The following is a 23,798-nucleotide window of genomic DNA, read 5'->3' as shown; positions in this document are numbered from 1 at the left end:
GAGCGATTTGTCCTTTCTCTTGGAAGCCAGGGAGAGACCTCACTGAGGAGGAGTGAGAACCAGGACACTGGTGGCCTTGTGGCACATGGATGGGACGGAACTGTCATTGGAGGTAGGGGACCAGCCGGAGCGGAGTCATCCCCTCTCTGCCAGAGATGACAATGGCCCAGATTAGACACAGGACAATAGCAGGGGAAGGAGGAGGCAGCATGGAGCATGGGGAATGAAGCAGGTGGTAAAAATAAGTGTCAATATTCAGACAGCAAAATCGGGGATCTGAAATCCATGAAAGGAGCTGCCTTCCCTGCACTGTACCTGCCGCCATTGCAGCTTCTAGAAGTCTCGGGAGACCCGGCTGACTGTACTTGGGATTATCTGTTTGATTTCACTTTGGGATTTGAAGATTTGTACAAACCTCCCCAGCTGCCATCCGATAGTTTACAATGCTCCGAGAAGCAATTAATGGGAAATCGCTCTAAAATCCACAAAACCCTCTTTTTATATTTTTTTTTATTATGCTTTATGGCTGCGACGAAGGAGAGAGGGGAAGGCCCTCCCTGCACAGGCGAACGGACTAATAGCTGCTAATGCAAGCACTTTGGGCTGTTATTAAATATAAATCAGGGTGTTAGGAATGTCATAGGGATTTGCAGGTTATAATCACTTCCCTCTCACCCACCGTGGAGTTGTGCTTTGGCACGGGGGAGGAGGAAGCTCCGGGGCTGAAGGGGGGCTGAACAGAGATGGAGGACAGGGCAGGGCTCAGGGCAGGGCTCAGGGCAGGGCGCAGGGTGTGCCTCAGGTCCGTGGCGCTGGCTCCTGCCTCCCCCTCCTCCTGGCTACATCACCCTCCTCTTGCTGCCCCAGGATTTGCCTGTTCTTTCCTCTCATGGTGACCACGGTCTCCATCATCCCTCCCTCATTCCTGGACCAGAGTCAACATCATGTTCACTGACTTGTCTTAGAGAAGTGCGCATGGAGAGAATCCTCCTTTCCTGCTCTTTTCGTCCTAATTCTTCCGGGGAGGAAAATGATCCTTCACGTTTCTAGATTTCTGCCAGCCCTTGAAGCCTGGTTTTCTGACCCCTGCCCTCCTCGTGCCTTCTTCACTATGGTGAGTTCCTCCAGCTCTGAAGGTCCACCTGCCTCTTCTCTCCCCAACCCAGGGTGGCCCAGGGCTTCTAAAGAGATGAGAAGAGAGCAGAGGTTCTCTCATCCGAGTCCCCAGGCTCAGCAGGCACTTGGGTTCTTAGCGAAGAATTCGCTACTCATGTTAGCAAGACATTATGCAGATTCTTTGAAGATGTTGCTCTTCCATCTTGACTTCTGATTGGCTCGCTGCCTGCTTTACGCATCTCATCCCAGACCCACACACGCATGCGCACATGCACGTGGGAACACGCTCGCACGCACTCCGGGCTCTGAGACGACTTTTGCAGCAGCCCTGACGGCCCCTCAGGTCCTCGTTAACCACTCCCACAGCTCCGGAGGCTGTTCCTTACCTACTTCCAGGCCAGCTGGTCTCCATAAGCAACTTGTGCAGCTGATTCTTAGTAGATACTTTGCTCTCAATTCAAACTTGTTAATGTTTGAAAACTTGCAGCTCATCTTCTAAACATCTTCCATTCAGATCTAAAATAATTCATCCATTCATTCAACTAAGAGATAAAACTTAAGAATCTTTTTTTTTTTTTTTTTTTTTTTTGAGTTTTCTTCTTATCCTTCTTCATGCATCTTATTGGAAATACCTTTAAAAATAGCCCGGATCCAACCATTTCCCTGATCACTGTCCTTACCCTCTGAGCTCTACACTGCTCTGAGCTCTCTGAAGTTGCCTCCTAATTCACCTCCCTGTCCCTGCTCTTATCCTTCTCCTATCTATTCTCCACAAAGCAGCCAGAATTATCCTTTAAAATGTAAATTCAAAGTTGTCCCTCTCCTGCCCTGAATCTTCCAGTGGAAGATTCCTAGCAGCCTTACAATTAAATTGAATACGAAGCTTCCAGAGTTTCTGTGTGATCCTGTCCTTTGCTTTCCTGACACCCCGCCCCTTGCTAATTTCCCTCCAGCCCTCTTGATCTTCTTTCTCTTCTGGAAGCATCCAGACATGCTCTTGAGTTTTTACCCACAGTGTCCTTTTGCCTAGGAGAGGGACACTCTCCCTTTGTCCTCTCCTCCTATGGCGGAGGACAAATTTGCATGTCCTGTTCCCTCACTGCATTCAGGTCTCTGCTTTGGTCACCTCTTCAAAGAGGTCTTCAGTCTCCCCAATCCTACCTGCCCTGATTTTCTCCACCTGCCCTGCCTTGGTGTTTATTTTCACCTTTCTAAAATAGAAGCATCAGGAAGGTAGAATCTGTTGTATTCTCATTGCTGAGAGCATATTCGGTGTCTAGCAAATTGTTGTTCTTTCATTGTTGAACAATACGATCAAGCAAACGAGCTGCTAGAATAGCATTGCAGAGAGGTGCTCAAGTGCTGGCAGTTCTGCTGGGGGGAAAGGCATGTGTACAAAACACAAGAGAGCACACACAGGGGCCTGGCACAGTCCCCAGCATCTACAGGCCAAGGACAGGGCCAGCACAGGGATGGTTAATTGGTGATTGTGCCAGGAAGGTCCCCTGGCCCAGCTGGGCACCCGCTGCCTCCATATGCTCCTGACTAAGCAACATCCTCTCTGCAGATCATTCAGTGAGGTTATCTCCACTTGGGAAAAAATGGACAAACCAAAGTCAACTCTGTCCTGGGTCCTGAAAATAAAACAGCAAGTCCATCCTCAGCAGAGGTCTCAGCTTCTGCCAGCTGTGCAGATGCGTTTATATTCTGTAGGTGGAAGTTTGCAGAGAGAACCCTCAAGCCTGAGAGGCCTCAGCCCACCTTTGCTGAGCTCCTGGGCCTCTGAGAAATGACAGAAGCTACGTGGGAAGTGCTTGTGTCTGATGGATAGGCAAGGGTGTTGCATCGGGAAAGAATATCAGATTTCGTGTCAAGATGCCTAATTTGACATGAGCATTACCCCCTCCATCAATAGAGGAAGAACTAGATGATCACTAAGACCCTTCTCCATTTAAAATAGGGAGAATAAATAACCCTGAAACCTGAAGAGTTTCCATAAGTAACTCTAACGTCCAGTCTTTGAAGAAAGTATTATGTAACCTAGGTTCAGAAAGATTCAGTAACTCAACCAAATTCACACAGCTCAAGTTCAGTATTCCTTGCAGGATACCCTTGAGTTTAACAATGAATGGCCCTACTATATAGAGTCACTTGGTCGTGGTGGAGCCTATCAGTGGTTTTTGTTTGTTTCTTTGTTTTTCTTTCTTAAAAGCCCCTCGGTGATTCTTCTATAAAGAACCATTACACTAGTGGCCAAAACTGAAAATAAAGCTTATCAATGTCACTTGGAAAGAGGACTTTCCCTCCACCTCCCACCCCCAACATACGTATACAGAATCCATCCCATCTATGTGTTTCCCATTTTCTCTCTACAAGGGACAGGGTTGTTGGGCTGGACTGGGATTTTAGCCTCAATTAACTTCTTAACCCCTGCTCAAGGAGAGCCCAGGATTTGCCACCTTGATATTTAACCTTGTCTCTCTAGAAAGCCATGAGCTGCTGTGAGGGCTGTTATTAAAAGGCTATTTGTTGCCATAGCGGCAGGTGGAGGAGGAGCCCCCTGGGCATGCATGGCCCCCTCCAGAGGGAATGCCAAAGTTCTCAGGCAACTCACTTAAAGTTTCCTTAACTTATTTCTGAAAATGACAAATATTCCTTAGATAGGTTCTCTGTCCCTTCCTGTCCTGATGCTTGATTGCATATTTGAGCCTTTTATTTCATGTGGCTAGCACCATTGAGTTCTGCTGAGGACTGGGGTCACCATGAATTACCCTCAGAAATCTGAGTCTCAAGTGTGGAAACACCAAAGCACCAAGCATGGTAGTATTCAGGGCTCTATGGGGTCATGTGGAGGAGGAAGTTGGCTATGAAGGCCAGGTACATGGGCCATGGGCCAGCCCCAGGGATGGGCCATGGGACAGCCTGGGATAAAGGTTAAGATGACATACTAGGAGTTGGCTGAGGACTTACACTTCTCCACTCTCTCCAAGCCACAATCACTTTGCCTGAGCTTTCTGAGTTTTAGCAATCTCATATCTAAAGTACGGATAATGATGTACACCTCACAGAATTGTTGTGTTTCAAGATATCCTTGAAACATTGTGGATATTCAGTAAATGTTGGCTACATCCTTCCCTAATAGAGACCAGACTTCATGAAAATTCACAACATTTTGTGGGAACATGGAGAAAATTTGATCTCTGTAACCTCAATTTTAAAAGTTAGGAATACAACATCTTGTTTCCCCAGTACCTAATAATGGCCATTCCATTTTTACTCAATTTTGAGATTTTTCAAGTCATATTCATATAGATCTGATCTCACTGTGGCCTCAGAGCTTCTATAAGGTTGGCAGAACAAGTGTAGTTAATTTTCATGTTATAGAAGCAGGAACTGAAGTTCGTAGAGGTTAACATGACCTTCTCAAATGAATGCACCCAGGATCAGAGCTTCTGGTAGCTAACCCAGTGTCTCTCTTAAGACCTTCCTCCCAGGTGCTGCACCTGCCAATCCCTCTGACTATCTCAGTCTTCCTTCCCTCCACTCTTTACTTCTCAAACTCCTAAGCATCCTACACATTTCAACTTGGTTGCTACTTTCTAGCCAACCCCCTTTCTCTGCCACCATCCCAGGAACTCCCAAGTATCTTATCTTCCTAAGGTACTTATTATACCGAAATGCAGGAGTTCATTAAAATTGCCCAATACATTTTTTAAAAATATAATAGACTTAGAGTCCCACCCAAGACCTTAACCAAGCATTTCCTAAATTTTTTTTTAAAGTTATCCAGGGGATCTTCATGCATGGAATCTCCCTTACTACTGTGTAAGCCCTATTTGGAGGGACCAAATCTATTCGGTTCATTATGAGGACTCTGGCACTTTGAACAATATCTGAGAATACTATTAAATAATGCATACTTATCAATAACATGTGCTGAGTGTGAGCTCTATGTCAGGCACCAATATAAATAGTTTGCATGCATTTATTTCAGTTAATACTGCCGGCCATCAAGAAGGAACTATTATTACCCTACTTAAAGAGAAGGGAAATGAGGCTGAGAAAGGGACTTGGAAAACATATATAAAATACATCATGAATATGTATTTTCATGTTTCCTACCTGCTACTATGCTAATCAAGGAAACACCCAAGAAAAGTATTATAAAAAATGCAATAACAGTCTCTGGGAGAATCAATTTTCAAGCACAGATTTAGAACCTTGGAGGAGTTTGGGCATCATGTATTACGGTCTCAAGATAACTACTTCCAAGTAGCACATTTTGCTTGCCGAACCACCAAAAAATTCCTTGAACTTCTCTTGGATGGTCTAGTCTTAGCCTTCTACTAAAATACTTTTGGCTGCAAGTTACAAAATTAATATGGCCCAAACAGTCGGAGATTTGCTTTTCTCATTTAAGAGACCCTGCAGCAGGCAGTTCCAAGGGTGGTTTAGCCACTGAATTGCATCACCAAGCCCGCAGACCCTCTCCTTGTTCTATTCTGCCAGCTTCTGATTGGCAGTGGTGTTTCTCTTTACTGTCCTGAGGTGGTTGTGGCACCTTCAAACATCACTTTGCATGGAAATATCTGAAAGCAGGAAGAGAAAGACAGACTCTCCCATGTACCTCTCTCTCCTTTTGCAAAGGAGGAATTCTTTCTGGGAAGACACCTGGCAGACCTCTTCTCCTAGAAGGAGGTCACACCCTCTACCAGCTTAAAAGAGGTAAAAGAAGGCAAGAAATGGACATAAAATCCTTCTGGCTGTCTCATAGGAGGCTGCATTTACCAATCTGAAAATGGGAAAAGGAGATGGTTGCTGCTTAGCCAACTGATAGCCCCAGCCCCAGATAGCCTTCATTTAAAATACTCATGAGTACTCAAATGCAGATTCTCCCTTCAAAATGATCTTACAATGAGTGTGGTCCTAGGAATCCAGTGCTGTTGAAAAAAGGGACGATGCGACCCTAGGGATCTGTAGGTGTCCACCCCCATGGAAAGTTAAAGATTTTGGTGACAAGGACATTTCGATTTTGCCTTTTAAAAAAATACAGACATAATATTTGTACATCTTTATGTGGTACATGTGGTAATTTGATACATGTATACAACGTGTAATAAATCAGGGCATAATTTCCACCTCTTCAACCATTAATTGTTTTTGTGTTGGGAATGTTTTACTCTTCTAAAGTCTTCTTAAAATATATTCTAAATTGTTTTAATCAATAATTACGTGACTGTGATAGATAGACAGAGAGAGAGAACAAATTCCTCATCTCTTTTTGTTGGTGTTCTGTATTGAAATACTTTCCATTCTTTCCCAATCTTTAGGAATCACTCTTTCACTCCTTTCTTCCACAAGATTGATTTTTTAGTTTCCACAAAGGATAGCATGTAGGATTTGTCTTTCTGAGTCTGGTTTATTTCAACTAAAATAATGACCTCCAGTCCCATCTGTGTTGCTGCAAACGATAGGTTTTTGATTGTTGCAATGTCTGAATACTATGGCATTGTCTATACACCACATTTTCTTTATCCATTCATCTACTCATAGGCACCCAGGTTGATTCCATATTTCAGCTATTGTGAGCAGCGCTTTGATTGGCAACAAGGTCCTGTGATAATGACGAATTCTCTCCTCTCCTGTTTCCAGGTCAACAGTGATCTTATTTACATCACAGCTAAAAAAGACGGCACTCACGTGGTAGAAACCTTGGATACCACCCACATTGGAAAACTAATTGTAACCAAACAACTTGAAGGAGACGGCATACAGGATATTACTGATACCTACAAATTCCAAGAAGGTAATTTACCACAATTAAATGATTTTTTTTTAAGTTTTGCTCCAATCCCTACAACATACAGTCACTGTCACCCTGAAATTTGTTTTAGAAAATGCACTGGCATTTGAAGCATTTGGAAGTCAAAATTCTCATGAGTGAAAGACACATCACAGCTTCAGTTCTCCATTGTAGTTTTATTTGGTTGCTTGCTTTGGGCAGAATTCTCCTTCCCTTGGCTTGTGAAATGAGTTGGTTCAAAGTTGTATGTATTTAAACAGAATATAGAATATGTTCTTGTTGACAAGGACCTTCATTTTAAATAATCCTTTTAGAACACACGGTATAACTAATATAATCTTATCTTTAGTCTAATAATAGAAATTTAAATAACTGCTTCACATTTGTTTAGTACTTTACAAATTATTTTTAATACATTGTTCCACTGAATTGTCATAGAAACCCCATGATGGAGGTAATGTAATATTAATAGGTTAGTAATGTCTCACTAATTCAGGCCAATTATGTTGAAGGCCAGTTTCAATTATAAAATAATGTTATAGTGGGGTTTTTTGTTAACTTTTATTGTACAGAATACTCCAAATGACACTATTGAGTTCAATTTCATCTAAATCAATACTGAGTGTCTCCACAATTGGTTTGGTGTGAGGCCTCCTAGCAGAGAGCAGGACATAGTTTCTGTCCCCAGGCAAGAGATAGGATTATTATTCAGAGAACAAAGAAGATGGATACTTGATCCAACCAGGAGATGCAGAAAAAAGTGAAGCTCAGGAAGAGAGGTCACAGACCTCAGCTAAAGAAAACTGGACAGAGCTTCCAGGCAATAGGAACATAGTCCAGTATGTTTGGGGTCCTGCAGGCCTTAACAATGCATCATGCTCAGATGCCCAGTGACCAAAGACAAAGCTTTCCCAGGTCAATCAGGGCCAGAAGGTGAGGATGTTGGGTGTCTTAATGGGAAATGTGGAATATATTTTGCAAATGATTCACCTCCAGATATTCTTGAGTGCGGCATTTATTTTGGTGAATGGATAAAAAAATGATAAGTAATTAGCATATACCTAAATATTTATCGGTATTCCTGAAGTGCTAAGGAGTGCAGGAATTGTTTAAAATATTTTAGACAGTCTCCTTGCTCTTATTTACAAAAGCAATTTGCACTATAAAGAAAAAGCTTGCTGAATTAAAAATGAGGGTGCCTCACGTTAGAAATTCAGAATTTTTGTCATTTGAACTAGTGAATTTTTACTGCATTTCTGAAAAGGTTGCTTCTCTCCTTCATTTGGTTATCATCCATGGCATGACATAGATAAAAAGGGTTCTTTTTCCTTTTCCCTGAAAGAAAAGTTTTTTTGTTTTTTTTTAAAAAAAGCACGATAAAGCAAAACAAACAAGCAATGCCCTCTTATTATAGAATTACAAACAAAAATATTTAGAAAGGGAAAAAAAAAGAAATTCCGTAGAAAATGTGAAAGAAACTAGCTGCAATGTTCTCTCATTAGATGTTCCTGCATTCATCTGTTCAACAGCTTGCACTTAACCATCTGCTGCGTTGCAAGTACTGTCTGGGGTGGGGGCATGCACGGTCCTGCCTTCCTCTCCAGCTGCAGAAAAAAACAGAATCAAGCACTGGCCAGGCTGGGTGAGAATTGCTCTGGCACAGGACAGACAGATGCTGCCCCCAACCCAGACTCGGGTCAGGGAGGGCCTTGTGGTCCTCACCATACATATTACTTCTGCTGTACTTACAGGGGCTGTCATCGTTTTCCAAGTAGATTTGAAGGAGCAATTCATTTATTCCCATCTTGGGGCCCCCCCAGAAGGGGTGCTGTGATTTATCCACCTGTTTAATCACACTGAATCAGCACCTCCTGTGTGCCAGCACACTGGGCACACAGCAGTGATCACAGCACTGATGCTGAAGAATAGATGGGAAATGCTGGGGAGCACTGGGGTGCGAGTTCTCCAGGAAAAGTCAGGGAGACAGAGAATACAGTGTGGACTTTCTTACTCTGAAAGAATGAAAGGTGAGCTCATGAGCTCAGAGCGGTCAGCAAGCCACACAACCAGATGTCTTCTCCAAAACAGGCAGCAGAACACAACTGCCATTAACTGTCAGGCTCATCAGTGACAGGTGACAGTGAAGGCCAAATCAGGAAGGGGACAGCATCCGATGCCAGGAGAGGAAAGATCAAAAGTATTCCAGGAAAGAGAATTTGGGGGATTGGTTAGACAAAGACCAAAATAAATAAAATGCACCAAATGTTTGTAAGGAAGACTTCTGAGGTCCTGGCCTCCAGAATTGGGCAAGAAAACCAGGATCAGGGCGAGGTCAGTGTGTGTTCTGATCCAACTGGAAGACCTCCTACATCCACATACATAGTTGTAAGAGACCACCCCCCCACACACCATGCTGCTTCTGGGCTGGAATTTGATTCCAGGTGAATAATTAGTCTCTTAATCAAGGCTGGCATTTACATTTCAAACTCAAATTTTGGAAAGGATGGCGTGGAGTGCTATTTTGAGAAGGATGCTGAGAATCCCTCTGAACGGTGAGGAGAGTGATGGATTATTGATGTCTGCCATGGGCAGACAGTAAAGGGCTGGCTGTGTGCGCGCCACTCTGATCCTCATAGCGAATCCCTCATATAATTTCTCTGCATCCACAAGCACTGAGTGTGGATACTAAAGCATGGAGTTGAGTAAAAACATAGAAAAGAACTTCTGACCAGACTTAGGGATCAATCATTTTAATTAAATAAATTGCAGGAAGATCATTTTTTTTCACTTTGACAAATGAAAGCTTAATATCAATTTTATGACCTTTTTTTCAAAATATAAGATTCAGCAACTATAAAGCATTGAAAACCAGAATTCGGAAAGCTTACACTGTGATGATCTGTCTTCTTTTATGATGGTGTCTCCACCCCAGTCCTTCTTTACTCCATTAATTATGACCCCTCTGTCACATATTTTCATCTCCTCTGCTCTAGTTTTTCCTTTCAATTAGCATTGCAGTGTTTGCTACATTAATTAAAAAAAAAAATTTAGCGGGACGTGATGGCGCACACCTGTAATCCCAGTGGCTTGGGAGGCTGAGGCAGGAGGACTTCGAGTTCAAAGCCAGCCTCAGCAATTTAGTGACGCCCTAAGCAACTTAGTGAGACCGTGTCTCTAAATATTAAAAAATGGCTGGGGATGTGGCTCAGTGGTTAAGTGCCCCTGGGTTCAATCCCTGGTACCAAAAAAAAAAAATCACAAAACCCTTTTCAACACGGTATTCCACACCAAATGTGCCTCGTTGTGTCTTTGCATTGTGTTTTCATCTTGAAACAGCTGCCTGAATGTACATCCTGTCTTCTTCCTTTCCCATTCCTTCTTTGCCCACTGGCACCCTGATTTCTGCTCCCAGCATACCCTGGAAGCTCTTCTTCCCAAGTTTGTGCCATGATAATTTCTTCCAAGGAAAATAACAGCTCTAGCTTCCCCACCTCATCCTCCCCTTCCCTCAGTTTAACCCCTGCCTTGCTGCCCAAGGGATATTACCTGACATTTAAGCCAGAGCCTGTGATAGCACTGCTCAAAAGCCCTCGCTGTCTTCCCGTTGCATTCAGAGCTTTGCAATCACAAGGTCTCTCTTTGGTTGATTCTCCCCCCTCACTACACCTCCTGGCAATGCCCCACCGACATCAGACACAGCACCAGGCACACTGCTGCCAGTTCCTCCAGCAGCCCAAGCTCCTGCTCACCCCCATGCCTCTGCTTACTGTGTTGAAAGACCCCCTCCCCAAAGGCTCCCTGCCCCCAGGCAGGTCGAGGGTCTCTCCTTCATGTCCCCAGACACTCCATCAACATCTGCCCCAGCGTCTGTGATGTGCGTGTCTACACTGCGATTGTTCTCCACTGGTCGCTTCCGTGCCCATGAGGGCTGTGTTTCCATCATGCCTCGTACTTTGCCTGCGACATCATGGAGGTTATCACAGCACAAAATGACCACCCGAATGGTCACCAAAACAGCACTTTCCAGATGGGATTAATTGCATGTAAAATGATTTAAACTGGACTATTTAAATTTATTATGAAGATGGAAGCCTTCATAATAATTTTAAATAGTCCAGTTTAAATCTCTGGCTGAAAGCAGCTTGTATCTGCAAACCTAGATCCTTCAGCCAGGAGGCCCCAGGTCCTGGGGACTCAGAGGCACATAAGACAGACCCTGTCCCTGGAGCTAGGACTCAGCAGGGGAGGTGATGTCATACAGAGGCAAGGGCTCTGATGAGGAAAAGGGGAAAAAATACATGTGTTAGAGAGAGATGAGAGGGCTAGGGTTTGGGCACACATTGCACAGAGCAGGGAGGGGCTCAAGCAGCTGACATTGGAGCTAAGACCAGGACCTGAGAAGAGGCTTCATCCAACATAAAAAGATGGTATTACTTCCTAGTTAACAGGAAGATGTTTTGACCTTGCTCCTGAAGGCTACAGAGGAATCTCAAAAAATACAATCTCTCTTTAAATAACCTCTCGTATCACTACAAGATTGCCCGTGGCCCTGAATTTTGTAAGACACCAGAGCACAGAGGATAACTGCCGAGAAACAGGAATTACTCTGTCAGGCTCTGGGAAACCTCAAAATTCTCTCCTGCTGGGCCCGTCCTTCCTGTAATAGCCCAGTTGGCCTCTGCCTGGCAGTGCCCTGCTCTCAGGGGCAGGTGCTTCCCCAGAAGGAGGCCCAAGAGTCCACCAGCCAGGACATCTCTCTGGTTGCTCGCAGCTCCACACAAGCTTTTCTCCTCCCCTTCCCCTCCCACAGCCAGCTCAGCTTCTGTCCCCAAAGGCAGCACCTCTCTCCTCTCCTTCCCGCTGCTGGAATTTGCCTCCTGCCTCTTACCTAAATGCATATTTGGCCCCCATCCAAAGTGCTGATCATTACTGCCCTCTCGCTCACGGACCCGTCTGCCAGATGATGTCCTCTAAAATATCTCACAGCACTTTCTGCTGCCCTGGCCCCACTGCCTGCTTCCCTTCATTATCTTCCTCCTATTGATCCGTCAACATGTGCTGTAGCCAGTGCTTGTCCTAGACCAACCCTTTCTGGCACATTCTTGCAGTCTTGACAATCGGGGAAATTGTTCACACACACACACACACACACACACATCCACGTTTGCACAAAACACCTGCTGGCATTTCCTCTGTCCTTCCAGAGGGTCTTCCATTCATTATGCATCTACTCCCTGTGATCCACCTAACCACTCTACGATGAAGCTGTCCTGATTTTGCAGATGTGGCAATGGATGACATTACAGTGCCTCGCTGGTGGAGTTGTTGGATGAGATGGTGCCCAGGCATCTATCCCAACGCCTGACACATAATTAGCACTTAATAGGAGTTATGATTAATTGGCCTCTTCACCATCATTGCATTCAATTATTCACTAGTTAAAGTAGAAGAAAATATCTTAAAATTAACATAATTATAAAAACCAGCATTCTTTATTTAAAGTGTCTTTTTGTTCCTATTAGCCATTGTGGTGACTGGTTTTTACAAGTCAAGGAATTTGCCTTCATCTCTTCATCTCTGTCCTCCATGATGCATGAGGATATCAGAAGCACCAAGCTCATTTCTGAAGCCAAATTTCATGTAAAACTCTGTGGGGACAGTTAGCCTGGAGTCAGGCTAATGGGAGTTTTCCTCTTCCAAAGAAACCCTTTCTCCATCTCCCCTGCCCTCATCTCCAACCCAACCACCTCAATAACTCTGCAAGACACTTCCTCAAAACAGCATCCACATCTCAAACTGCACTAGAACTTTGGTGCACCCCCACAAATCAATGGACAGCCCTTTACAAACAGATCAGAACACAAGAGATATTTGTGTTCAGGAAAATTGAACAGGTCTCCTTTCTGGAGTGGTTTTCTTTATTTTTTTTTCATTGTTTAATCGGTGCATTATAGTTGTACACAGTGGCGAGGTTTGTTGTTACATATTTGTACATGCACACAGTATAGCAGTATAATTTGGCCCATGTCATTTCCCATTATTTCTTCTTTTCCTCCCCTCCTCCTACCTCCTGGTCCCTTTTCTTTACTCTACCGATCTCCCTTTGTTTTTTATGTGATCTCCTTGCCCTTTCTTTTCCTGTTTCCTCCCTAATTTGACCTTCTGAATTTGGCTTATTTCGCTTAACATAATGGTCTCTAGCTCCATCCATTTTCCTGCAAATGACACGATTTCATTTTTCTTTATGGCTGAATAAAACTCCACTGTGTGTGTAGCTACCACTTTCTGTATCCATTCGTCTGTTGGACACCTAGGATGGTTCCAGTTTAGCTATTGTGAATGGTGCTGCTGTAAACATGGGGGTGCATGGGGATTCAAGCAGTGGCATTACTGCTTCTCAGCAAAGTGGGTGAGACAGGGACTTCTGTAGGGCTTTTTATCTCAGAGCCTCTGATAGGCTACGGAAGGCTGTGAACCTTTAGCTATCTCTAGACGACTCAGGGTTATTCCAGCGGATCTAACCCAGAAACAGGGAAGACTAGTTAGCATCTTGCCAGATCCCTATGTCCTAGGGTGGCCATGATTTGGGAAAACTTTCTGCATTCTGCCAACAGCCAACTGACCACCTTAGAAGGTGGAGAAGGGTGGGGCAGGAGCCCTCCAGAGTCAACACAGAAAGGAACAATTAGAAAAGGCCAGATTGGGAAGAGAAGGAAGAGGGGCTTGTATGTGGGAGAAGGAACATCCAGGAGCCAGAGAAAGCTTATATTGCAGGAGGCAGGACAGAAAGAGACAACTATTTCCAAAATCCTTGCTTAGTGGACTCCAGATTCCAGCTCTATGGCTAGGACTCAGGGCAGGAAAGAAATTGACACCACAGTTTGAGAAGAGTTCAATTTTTATTTAATTTTACCTGCTGCACCCTGGACTAATGGCCCTGGAGAAACAACCTTAGGAGCAACACCTTTAGTAACCTTCTTTCCAGACAGACCATGGCATGGCCACCTACTCAACCAGCAGCCGGGCAGGTCACTGCCTCTCCAAGAACCTCATTTTGCAGTATTTATTACAAAAATAATCACCAGGGAAGTGGTGGACCTTCCCAGGCAGCCAACCAGGGCAGCACGGTGTGTTTATGCAGATAACCTTCTCTTTGGTGGATTGTACTTTTTTTCCCCATAAGTATCTCTGGGTCTTTTCTAGGTCAAGAGGAAGAGCGGCTGGCCCTAGAGACAGCGCTCATGTATGGAGCTAAGAAGGCCCTCAACACAGAGGGCATGGTCAAATCGAGATCAGACGTGGACATGGACTTTGAGGTGGAAAATGCCGTGCTGGGAAAGGACTTCAAGATCACCATCACCTTCCGGAACAACAGCTCCAACCGTTACAGCATCTCTGCCTGTCTCTCGGGCAACATCACCTTCTACACTGGGGTCTCCAAGACGGAATTCAAGAAGGAGACATTCGACGTGGTGCTGGACCCCTTATCCTGTAAGCTAACCAGGGTGTGCGTCTCTCAGAACCTGGCATCTGGCTCTCTGTCCCAATGACTGACAACACCCACTCAGAGCTGTCTGTCAAATTCAAGTTCTCCCCAGAGCTCAGGAACGTGAATAACACAGGCAGAATTCTCCTATCCTAGAAATCCTCAGTTTTCATCTTTCTATTTCACACATAGAAGTGAACACTGAAATATTCAAAGCCAAGAACCCCGTGAGTCATGAGAATTAAAAGTAACCTCACTTCTGGCTACTCAAAGTGTGGTCCCCGCACCAGCAGACCAGCTGTGTCAGCATGCCCAGGAGCCCCTTAGCCATGCAGAATCTCAGGACCCACCCAAGATTCCTGAATCAGAATTTGCATTATACTAAGATCCCATTCCAAGGGGATTACACTGGACAAGAAACTGGGAAAGGTGTCCAAATGACCCATCTCTGGAAATAGGGCACTTATTGATATCTCTCTCCTGAGATAGGAAAGGCTTTGGGGGCTGCCCGGCAGGAATGAATGGTGTGTTTTGCTTTACTAACAAGAAGGTAGAGAGATATAACCTCTGCATAGAGGCTGTTTCTTAAAATTGATTAGCGTGACGTCTAGGGAGAGACCCCATCATGAGTGGAAGCTGGAGGCAGAACATTCCATCCAGGAGCCGTGCAGGGCCTCAGGCTCTCTGCCGTCTCTCACGGGGCTTCCTTCCCAGCCTTTGCAGCCTCCCTTGAACACACATTTTTATCACTATAAATATTCAGAGTATTTTAAGCAGAGTGGGATCAACATGCGTTAGCTTGCATCCGGGATTACAGTTATGGCTGGTCTCATTTTTCCTGGGGTTGCTGGTATCAGTGGCCACACAACTGGCAAAATGACTCAGCCCGAAGGAACTGGTCTCCGGGCAGAGCACGTGGAGTTGGAGGAGACTGGGAAGGACCTGACAGGTTAGGGTACCGGATTTCTGTTGACCTGACACGTGGCATTGAAGGAAAAATGAAAAAGGGAATAAAAGGTATGCACACAGTTTTATAAAGCAGAGGCGAGCAAGATTGATGTGCACCCCCCCCCCGGGTGACACACATGTCTTAATTGTTCTCAAAGTTTCTAGATCTGATGACTCTCCCGGCCCACAGTATCTCTCAGAAAGATATTCCAAGAAAAATGAGGAAGTAAAGATTCTAATTCCAAGAAACCTCCCAGAACTTGAAGGAAGTGAATAGGCCTAGATTCGGTCATGTGGCTAAAGGTTAAGAATCACCATGGTATTTTCTTTGGAAACTAGAAGATTTAAGACTTTTTAAAATATTATTCCAAGGGGGAGGAACGGATTCTCATAGAAAGGAATGTTATGAATGAAGGAGCAGGGAGCAGTGGCCCACCCCTGTAATTCCAGTGACATGGGAGACCGAGGCAAGAGGATTGCAATTTTGAGGCCAGCCTCAGCAACTGAGCAAGACCCTAAACAATTTAGTGAAACCGAGTCTTGAAATAAAACTAAAGGAGGCAGGTAGTCCTGGGGATGTGACTCAGTGGTTAAGTACCTCTGGGTTCAATCCCCAGTACCTATATCTATATCTATATCTGTATTTATATATCTATGTATCTATATCTGGATATCTAGATATATAGATATGGATATAGACACACACACACACACACACACACACACAAACACCACACACAGAACTGAGGAGGAGACCAGTCCTCGTAATTGTTTAGAACGGGAGTCCACCCCACAAGCTTTGCCTCTTCTGCACACAGCCAGTTCCCTTTTTGCTTATCCACCACGGTATGACATAGCTAGCATGCCAACACCACACCACTTGGATCCTCCAGTCACTGGAATTGTGAGCCAGATAAACTCTTTTCTTTATAAAGTACCCAAGCTCAAGTATTTTGTTAGCGCAACAGAAAATAGATTAAATCAGGAGTAAAAAAATGGTGGATACAGGACAGATAAGAACTCTGTTTCCAGTGAGCTGAAGAGCCAGTGGAGGGTTTCTGAGATGCTCTAACAGGTTTTGAAAGCTCGTTGTGTTGAGAGACTTCAGGGGGAGCAGGGCCCAAGCCTAGTGACCAGTTAGGATGCTGCTGAAATTTTTCACCTGAGAGATGGGGTGACAGTAACAGAGTAGTGAGATTTAGTCAGATCTGGGCGTGTCCTGAAGGTAGAGGCCACCTGATTGGCCGATGCATTGGCCATGTGGTGTGAGACAAGGAGACTGTGGAGGAAATTGCATGTGGCAATACTATGGTCGGATCTCAGTAAAGATGAACTTCCAACATTATGGGAAACTGAGCTGGGAGGATGAGTAGATGTGTTCAAGACCCCAAAGAGCAGCCAGAGGCAAAGCAGGTGACAGAATCCAGGTCCCATTCAGGCAATGACGGGGAGCCCAAGGCTACAAACTTGGCTGATGCCCCTATTCCCTGTAGTCCAGCCCACATCCTTGGACAGGGAACCAGACAGCTGCCCTTTCCCCCTTCACAAGGGTTCTGTCTGTCAATGTCCTTCCTGGTTCTCCTTAATCCAATTAAAGAATGAGCTTCCATGAGTTATGGACTAGAAGGCACAATAATTATTTTTACAATAATAAAAATTATCCCTCTGAGTCACAGATGTAGAGGCAGCTCACCAAACCTAAGCCTGAGTCAATATTGGCATAGCCCCGCCCACTCAGCCCACCCCAGGGCTGATCTTCAATAACCAGATGGGAGTTGGCAACTCTTCCTTTACTTCACAGATAGGTGGCACGAAATTACCTGCAATAAATTGCATATTGCCATCTGAAATAAACTGCCGTCCACGGCCAAAAGCCACGTCCTTGTAGACCCCACTCAAGCACTCTGAGGTGCCTCTGTTGCAAAGAAAGTTTTCCAAGTGGGATGGGAGACATACTTTCCAGCCTGATGATTAAAGGGCGTGTGTGGGCCAGAATCAGCCTGGGAGATTTGAATAACTTAAACCTCCCAGTACCTTCAAAGGTGCTATCCTTTCCACTTGGCTATATTTAGTTTTCTTTGCTTTTTGGAAAAGAGTGGAGGCTGCTCCAGTCTGTGTCTCCCTTGGTTTTCCCCAGACACCGTAAATGATATTGGCCTCCTCCCAGCTCCACAGCTCACAGAGTGAAAATCTATTCCTCCTTCTCTTGCCACGTTTAATAAACTTTATCTAGAACAATTTCTTGTGCAGTGGCAAAACACAGCGCTTACATAACGGACTATTTCAGGAGCACTGTTCTCTTGGGCTCTGAAACACAGCCTGATTTCTTAAGTGCTGTGTGATTCAGGGAATGTGCTACCTCTGAGAAGAAAGGAGTCCTGAAGCCGAGATTATAAGGGTAGCAAGAGTGTGTCCCACTAGCCTAAGAAACCTTGTGGTCAAACACGGCCCCTCTAGAAATATGCAGGGGGAAGTTCATTTTTTATCACACTTACTGAGGCAGCTGTAGGCAAAGCACAGTGTCCTCCTAGACCTGACGCTTTTCCACTCCGTCCATCCAGACCTGGGGATGACGAGCAGGTCATAAGCTCATTTGGGGTCATACTTAATGGAGAGAGGGCTGGAGCCTCACTCACTGGACGGCAGGAGGACGTGGGGTCCAGACTCAGGCCCAGTGAAGACTGTATGAGTGGGTCATTCAAGAAGGCAGCATTCAGGGATCAAAGTCAAGGTAAGAGCATAACTTCAAAGAATAGGCTCTGAATAGAATAGCACTCTCCTGGGAACCAAGCCAACCCAGCCAGTTGTTGAGTCCTCGTCTCCAGTGGACTAATATATTCCAGCCATCTCCAGAGCTGAGGGCAGGATTGCTCAGCCCTGCTTCTATTGACATCTGGATACCTCTCTTGTGGGGTTGTCCTGTGCCTTGTAGGATATTTAGCAGCATCTTAGACCTCTACCCACCAGGTGCTAGCAGCAACCCACCCCCAACCTTTTTGGGACAACCAAAAAAGTCTCTGGACATTGCTATATGTCTCCTGGAGGGGACAAAACAGCCTGCCATTGACAACCCCCAGTCTAGGATGGCCCATCTTTTTGGTTTTCCAGGAATCCATGCTTGATGTTCTTTGGATGCAGAACTTTCCATTTTACAATCCAACCTGTCCTAAATTTGCCCTAATCCTGCCAAATCTCCACCCCTTCTCGTGTCTGAGCCTCCTGTCCTGAGAGCTTCTCGATTACACAGGCATCACCTGACATCTGATTCAAATCCTGACTCAGACGCGTGACGGAGCCAGAAAACTGGCTCTCGGTGATGGTGCTGCTGCTGGTGGGCAGCCACATCTGGAGTGGCAAGAGCCTGGGTGAGAAAGCTGTGCCCTTCCTTGCAGCCAAGGCTTTCCACGGGGCTGGTCCTTCAGGGCTGCCCCTGGCGGTTGGAGCCATGCTTCCCAACGCAGGCTGCACATCAGAGTCAGCTGAAGAACTTGAAAAGAAATGACTGATGCCCAGCCCCCAATCTCCAACACTCTGACTCCATTGGTCGGTGTTGGGATCCGGAATGGCAGGTTTTTTGAAGACTCCAGGTGGTCGTGGTAAGGAACCAAGACTGAGAACTCTTTTGATCAGGGGCTAGAGGCAGTATCAACACCTACACATCTGTAAAGACACTTCCAGGATGGGCACTGTCCAAGGCAGAGGCCTTTCCTGGACTCTTGGTCTTCAGGCCAGGGCTGGCTGCCACAGGTCCACTCCAGGTGTGAGAGTCCCACCAGGGATGATGACCTTGGCTGATGTGTCCTCCCCTGAGAGGCAGCAGTGAGTCAGGAGCCCTCCCCTGGGCCCTGGTGCTCCCTCAGCCATGGGCAGCATTCAGCCTCCTTAGGGGACTTCTGCTTAGCTGGGTGGGCTAAAACAAGCTGCTCTCAACACTTAAACCACCAGCCATGGGAGCAGTTCCCTCAACAACTTCTTCAGAAAGAACGCATTTTGGGCCAGACCTTGGGCAGGAAGGTAGAGGAGATGTTCAGTCTGTGACTGTTTATGGAGTGTGTGGCCTGTGGGTGGGGATGGAGGCATGAGTCACCCACTCACCTGCTGGGTCTGCCAGCTGACGTGGGGCACAGACACCTGGCTCTGGCCAGGTGACAGCAGATGCCAATGTGCTCTGGGCCTGCAGAAGAACTGCCCTTTGCTGTCTAGCATCCTGGGCTGTGGGAAATGAGAGAGAGGGCCAGAGCCACTAGACAGAACTCACCATAGGAGGACGATCAGAGGGGAGCCAGGGCCACCCCCATCTTCTTGGTGTCACCCTTTGTGGCTTGTCTCCAGTTTCTAAAAACTAACAGCAGTGTGACTTGAGGAAATAAGCATTTGGTCTTCTACATGACAAGTAGGGGAGGGAGGGAGAGAGAGTCGAATGCCTAGGGTGGGAACTGGGTGCACCAACTTCCGTCTCTTAAATAGAAAAATCATGATATCAGATTGGTACAAAAAAAGCTGGAGAGAAAATATAAAGTGCTATAAGGACAAGGTTTTGGTAGTTGACAGTTTTGCCCAAGGGTGGCCAATGGCCTGCAGGAGATGTTGCTTATTCTACAAGGGGATGGTTCTTGGAACCAGGACTTTGGACTTCACTGTTCCCCATCCGCCATCTTGGATTGACCCTACCCAAATCAAAACAGCCAATTAAAACACTCCTTGATCCTCCATTTTAGACATCTTTGGTATTGCTTTCCATTTTACAACAACAAAAAAAGCCATGTTTGGAGAGCTTGACACATTTTCTCTAGTAAGATTTCACTGAATATGAAATTTTCCAGCATATTCTTTCTTCACCCAAGAGACAGGAGGGCTTGTCCTGGATTGACTCTTTGTTCCATTTACCCCCAACCTTGGCTACGTTCCTGGTGACTTATGTGCTAATGTGGGAAGGATGAGAGACCTAGGGGAAAAGTAAAGCAGATCTTGTCTCAGGTCTTGATGACAGCCTGTTTGTTTTTCCTCCCATCAGTCAAAAAAGAGGAGGTGCTGGTCAGAGCTGGGGAGTACATGAGCCAGCTACTGGAACAAGGATTTCTGCACTTCTTCGTCACAGCTCGCATCAATGAGACCAAAGACGTTCTGGCCAAGCAGAAGTCCACTGTGCTGACCATCCCCAAGGTCATCATCAAGGTCAGTTTTAGCATCTCAGAGAAGAGAAAAAGGCAAGGTTGTTCATTAGATATGTGTGTGTGTGTGTGTGTGTGTGTGTGTGTCCTGCTCCAAAAAAAAAATAATAATAGAGTTAGGATCCTCCTGTTCTTTGAAAGAACTAATCTGCCCTATATATAGTCACGCACATATAACACTCCTCGTCTCTCCAGATTTAAATATATAGATGTGACTGCAGATATAAATATAACCTGTGGATATAAACACACTTGTGGAGGAAGATCAAGATGCGTAATGCATCACAGAGACTCAGAACTTTCCGTGTCTCTGGACTAAAGTGGGTCAGGCATGCCATATGATATGTGAGCCGCCTGCGTCACCTCCATCTGCGTCCTGGACAGTGGGATTGTTCACAGAGGTATAATTTTATACAGTAGGATCATAAGCTGAAATGTACAGTTCCGTGACAATGACTTTCGCAATCAGTAGCAGAGGCTCTCCAACACCCCAGGAAGTTCCTTTCTGCTTTTCCCTCTCAATAACCCCCTCGCCAATACCAAGAGGGCCACTTTCCCAACTTCCGTCACCGGGGGTTTGTTTTGTCCACTTAGGTGATGGTTGCAATGGTGCCTCACCAGGTACCACCAGACATTTCTGTGAAAAGCCCCCAGAGCCATGGCAGGGGAAAGCTGAGGGTGGGCGGGAAACAGGGAGCCTACTTCTCCTGCTTCCCAGGGGCACCACTGCAGCTTTGGATGGTGTCTGTCATCAGCCACCCCTTGGGACCCCTTTGCACCCTGGATTCAGGAATCTGAGCAGCTGGCAGGGAGCTGGGGGTGACACTTCCTGCCACTTACCCAGGGCTGAGAGCCCTTCCCTAGGATCTGGAGAACAATCTTCTTGAAGTGGTTACATGATAAGCAGGGATCCCGAGCAGCTGCATTCCCCTAAAGTGGTAATGAATCAAAGCTCCATAATAAGCCTATGATATCTTAATGGCCCTCCAGGTGGGGGACAGTGGGCCCAAGTGGGCCGAAGTGGGGAGTAGGCCTTCTTTCTTGTGAATCATTTATAAAGATGGTAACCATCGGGTGGCATTCAAAGTGGCGGCTTTCTTTGGGGACATTTTTTTTTCTTTCAGTGACTGGGTTCTGAATGCCATTATCAAAGCTTCACATGTATCAATGGGTTTTGAATACTCAATAACCCCAGGAGGTAGGAAGTAGCACATTTCCACTCCACCCATGAGAAAACTGAAGGTCAGATAGGCTGTATAACTTGTCCAAGGTCACACCAGCAAGTAGGAGAGCTGGGCCTCCAAGCCTCGCAGTCTGGCTTATAGAGGCAGGGCTGGGAACTGGCTCCCTCCGCCAACTTTCTTGGTTTGTTCCTGTGTGGAAGGCACCTGAGCCACCCTAAGATGAGATCCACCTGAACCTGAATACGATGGTACTGCCCATTGGGGAACATGGAATACTCCAAGCCCCCTTTAGCTCTTTCACCCCAGTTACCACCTGTAGACCCACCATGAACCTAAAAGGCCTTAAGAGCCAAGATTAAAATGAGGATGTGAAGGTTGCAGGCAAAATCAGAAACACATGCAAAACAGAGGAGTGTGTCCTGGGGCCACCCCAGGGGTGCTTCATGCTGAGAGAACTGGAATTCAACAGCTTGAGGCACAGAGGGCCACATCAGGGAGGTCTGCCCTGCTCCCTGCCCAGGAAGGCTGCCCCTTCATGGCTGACTGTCCTTGGAGAAGTGTGCCAGGCCCACCCCAGCTGCACAGTGGAGACATCTTTGGCTGTTTTCTTGGGGACGTTGAACAGGGCCTGTCTATGGACCCTTTCTCACCAGGGGCGAGGCCTGCATACTCACCTAATTACAAAGCAGTGGCTCGTCCCCAAGAGTGCCTCAAGAGAAAGCTGTTCACGCTATGGAGGCTCACATCGCAGCACAACATAGAATTTAATTGCACCACTGATAATAATCTGGATGTATGAAGGAAACGGATACCTTTGATCTTTTAGGCATTATTAATTTGACAGAGCATTTGTTCTCTTCTGGGTTTACGGAAAGAGAAGTTTCATTCCCCACGAGCAGAATCAGAAATACCTTACTCCACAAGTGAGCGGACCTGGGCCAGGAGGGTATACTTTACAAAGAGTTGTTTCCGTTTGGTTTGGTTTCCACCAAGGAATCAGGAAGGCTGTGCCCAGTGGAAACTAATTTAGAGGCAGGACATTTGACTGAGACTGGAGTGTGAGGGAGATTTGAAATCTGGCTTTTGTCCAGTGTCACGTTTGTTCAGGAAAGAGGTGAGGGTGTGGCAGCGCACATGAGCCTTAACCACCAACCTCCTGAACCCCAAGGGTAAACCAAATCCGAATGGGGCAGGAGGTGTTCCTAGGAAGTGTCTCACACCCTCAAAAACCGCAGAGGCATCTCCAACCTGTGAGAGGACCTTCCTCATTCTGGAAACTCTGGCTACAAGATGGGGCGCCTGGGACCCAGCTTAGCTGACTGGTGATAGGAAATCCAGGACCATGGTCTGCAGATGACAGTTCTTACACTGCAAGAGATGGGGGCAGGGAAAGAAGACCCGAGGAAGACCAGGGAGGAGAGGGAAGAGAACAGTAGGAAAACATGGAATTGAATTGTCGCACAGGAGACCTCAGCAAGATGAGTTAGATGCGTGGTATAAAACAGGAGCTGGAGAGGGAGTTAAATGCAAGCCAAAGTGCAAAATCTACAATGGCTTGGAGGTCCAGCATTATCTAGGACATGCGTACCCAAATGCTAGGAAAATGCTAGAATCCTTCCTCTTTCTTTTTGAGCCTGAAATGGACTCCCCACTGGCTGAATCTCCCAAGGTCACCATGGATCAAAGTGCCAGGCATGGGGTGGAAAAACAGGAGAGATGATAAGTTATGGGGACATGGCCCTCGGATCCTTAGCTCATGGACAAGAGGAGGGATAAGGCCAGCACATGGTGCTAACAGTGATAGCAGCTGTGATCTATTAAGCACAAAATTACTAGGCACTTCTCTCTCGCATTATCTTTTTGAATCCTCCTTGTCACCCTACAAGGTAGGGAGGTATTAGTAGAATCTTCATTTTTCAGATGTCCAGAGAAGATAGTACCTTGCAGCATAGGGCTCTGGGGCCAATTATAAGAGTTCAAAACCTGTTTTCTCAACATAATACCTGTGTAACTCTGCACAGATCATTGCACCTCTCTTAGATTCTGTTTTCTCGGGTGTGTCATAAAGGTGATGGCAATGCTGGCTTCCT

At 45.9% G+C, this 23,798-nt stretch overlaps 1 protein-coding gene across 2 annotated transcripts in view; it reads left to right on the top strand.

Moving 5' to 3' along the window:
- The window catches only part of F13a1 (coagulation factor XIII A chain), a 164,971-nt gene that overhangs the window by 122,186 nt on the left and 18,987 nt on the right, over positions 1 to 23,798 (top strand). For both annotated transcript variants that reach the window (XM_048799747.1, XM_015493980.2), the window contains exons 11-13: positions 6,769 to 6,922; positions 14,123 to 14,410; positions 20,368 to 20,528. In XM_048799747.1, the coding sequence (XP_048655704.1) occupies positions 6,769 to 6,922; positions 14,123 to 14,410; positions 20,368 to 20,528 (603 nt within the window). The remainder of the gene's footprint in view (positions 1 to 6,768; positions 6,923 to 14,122; positions 14,411 to 20,367; positions 20,529 to 23,798) is intronic.

The sequence above is a fragment of the Marmota marmota genome, unplaced genomic scaffold (assembly GCF_001458135.2).
Source record: "Marmota marmota marmota unplaced genomic scaffold, marMar, whole genome shotgun sequence".
Classification (NCBI taxonomy): Eukaryota; Metazoa; Chordata; class Mammalia; order Rodentia; family Sciuridae; genus Marmota; species Marmota marmota.
This window is presented reverse-complemented; position numbering and strand designations above follow the sequence as displayed.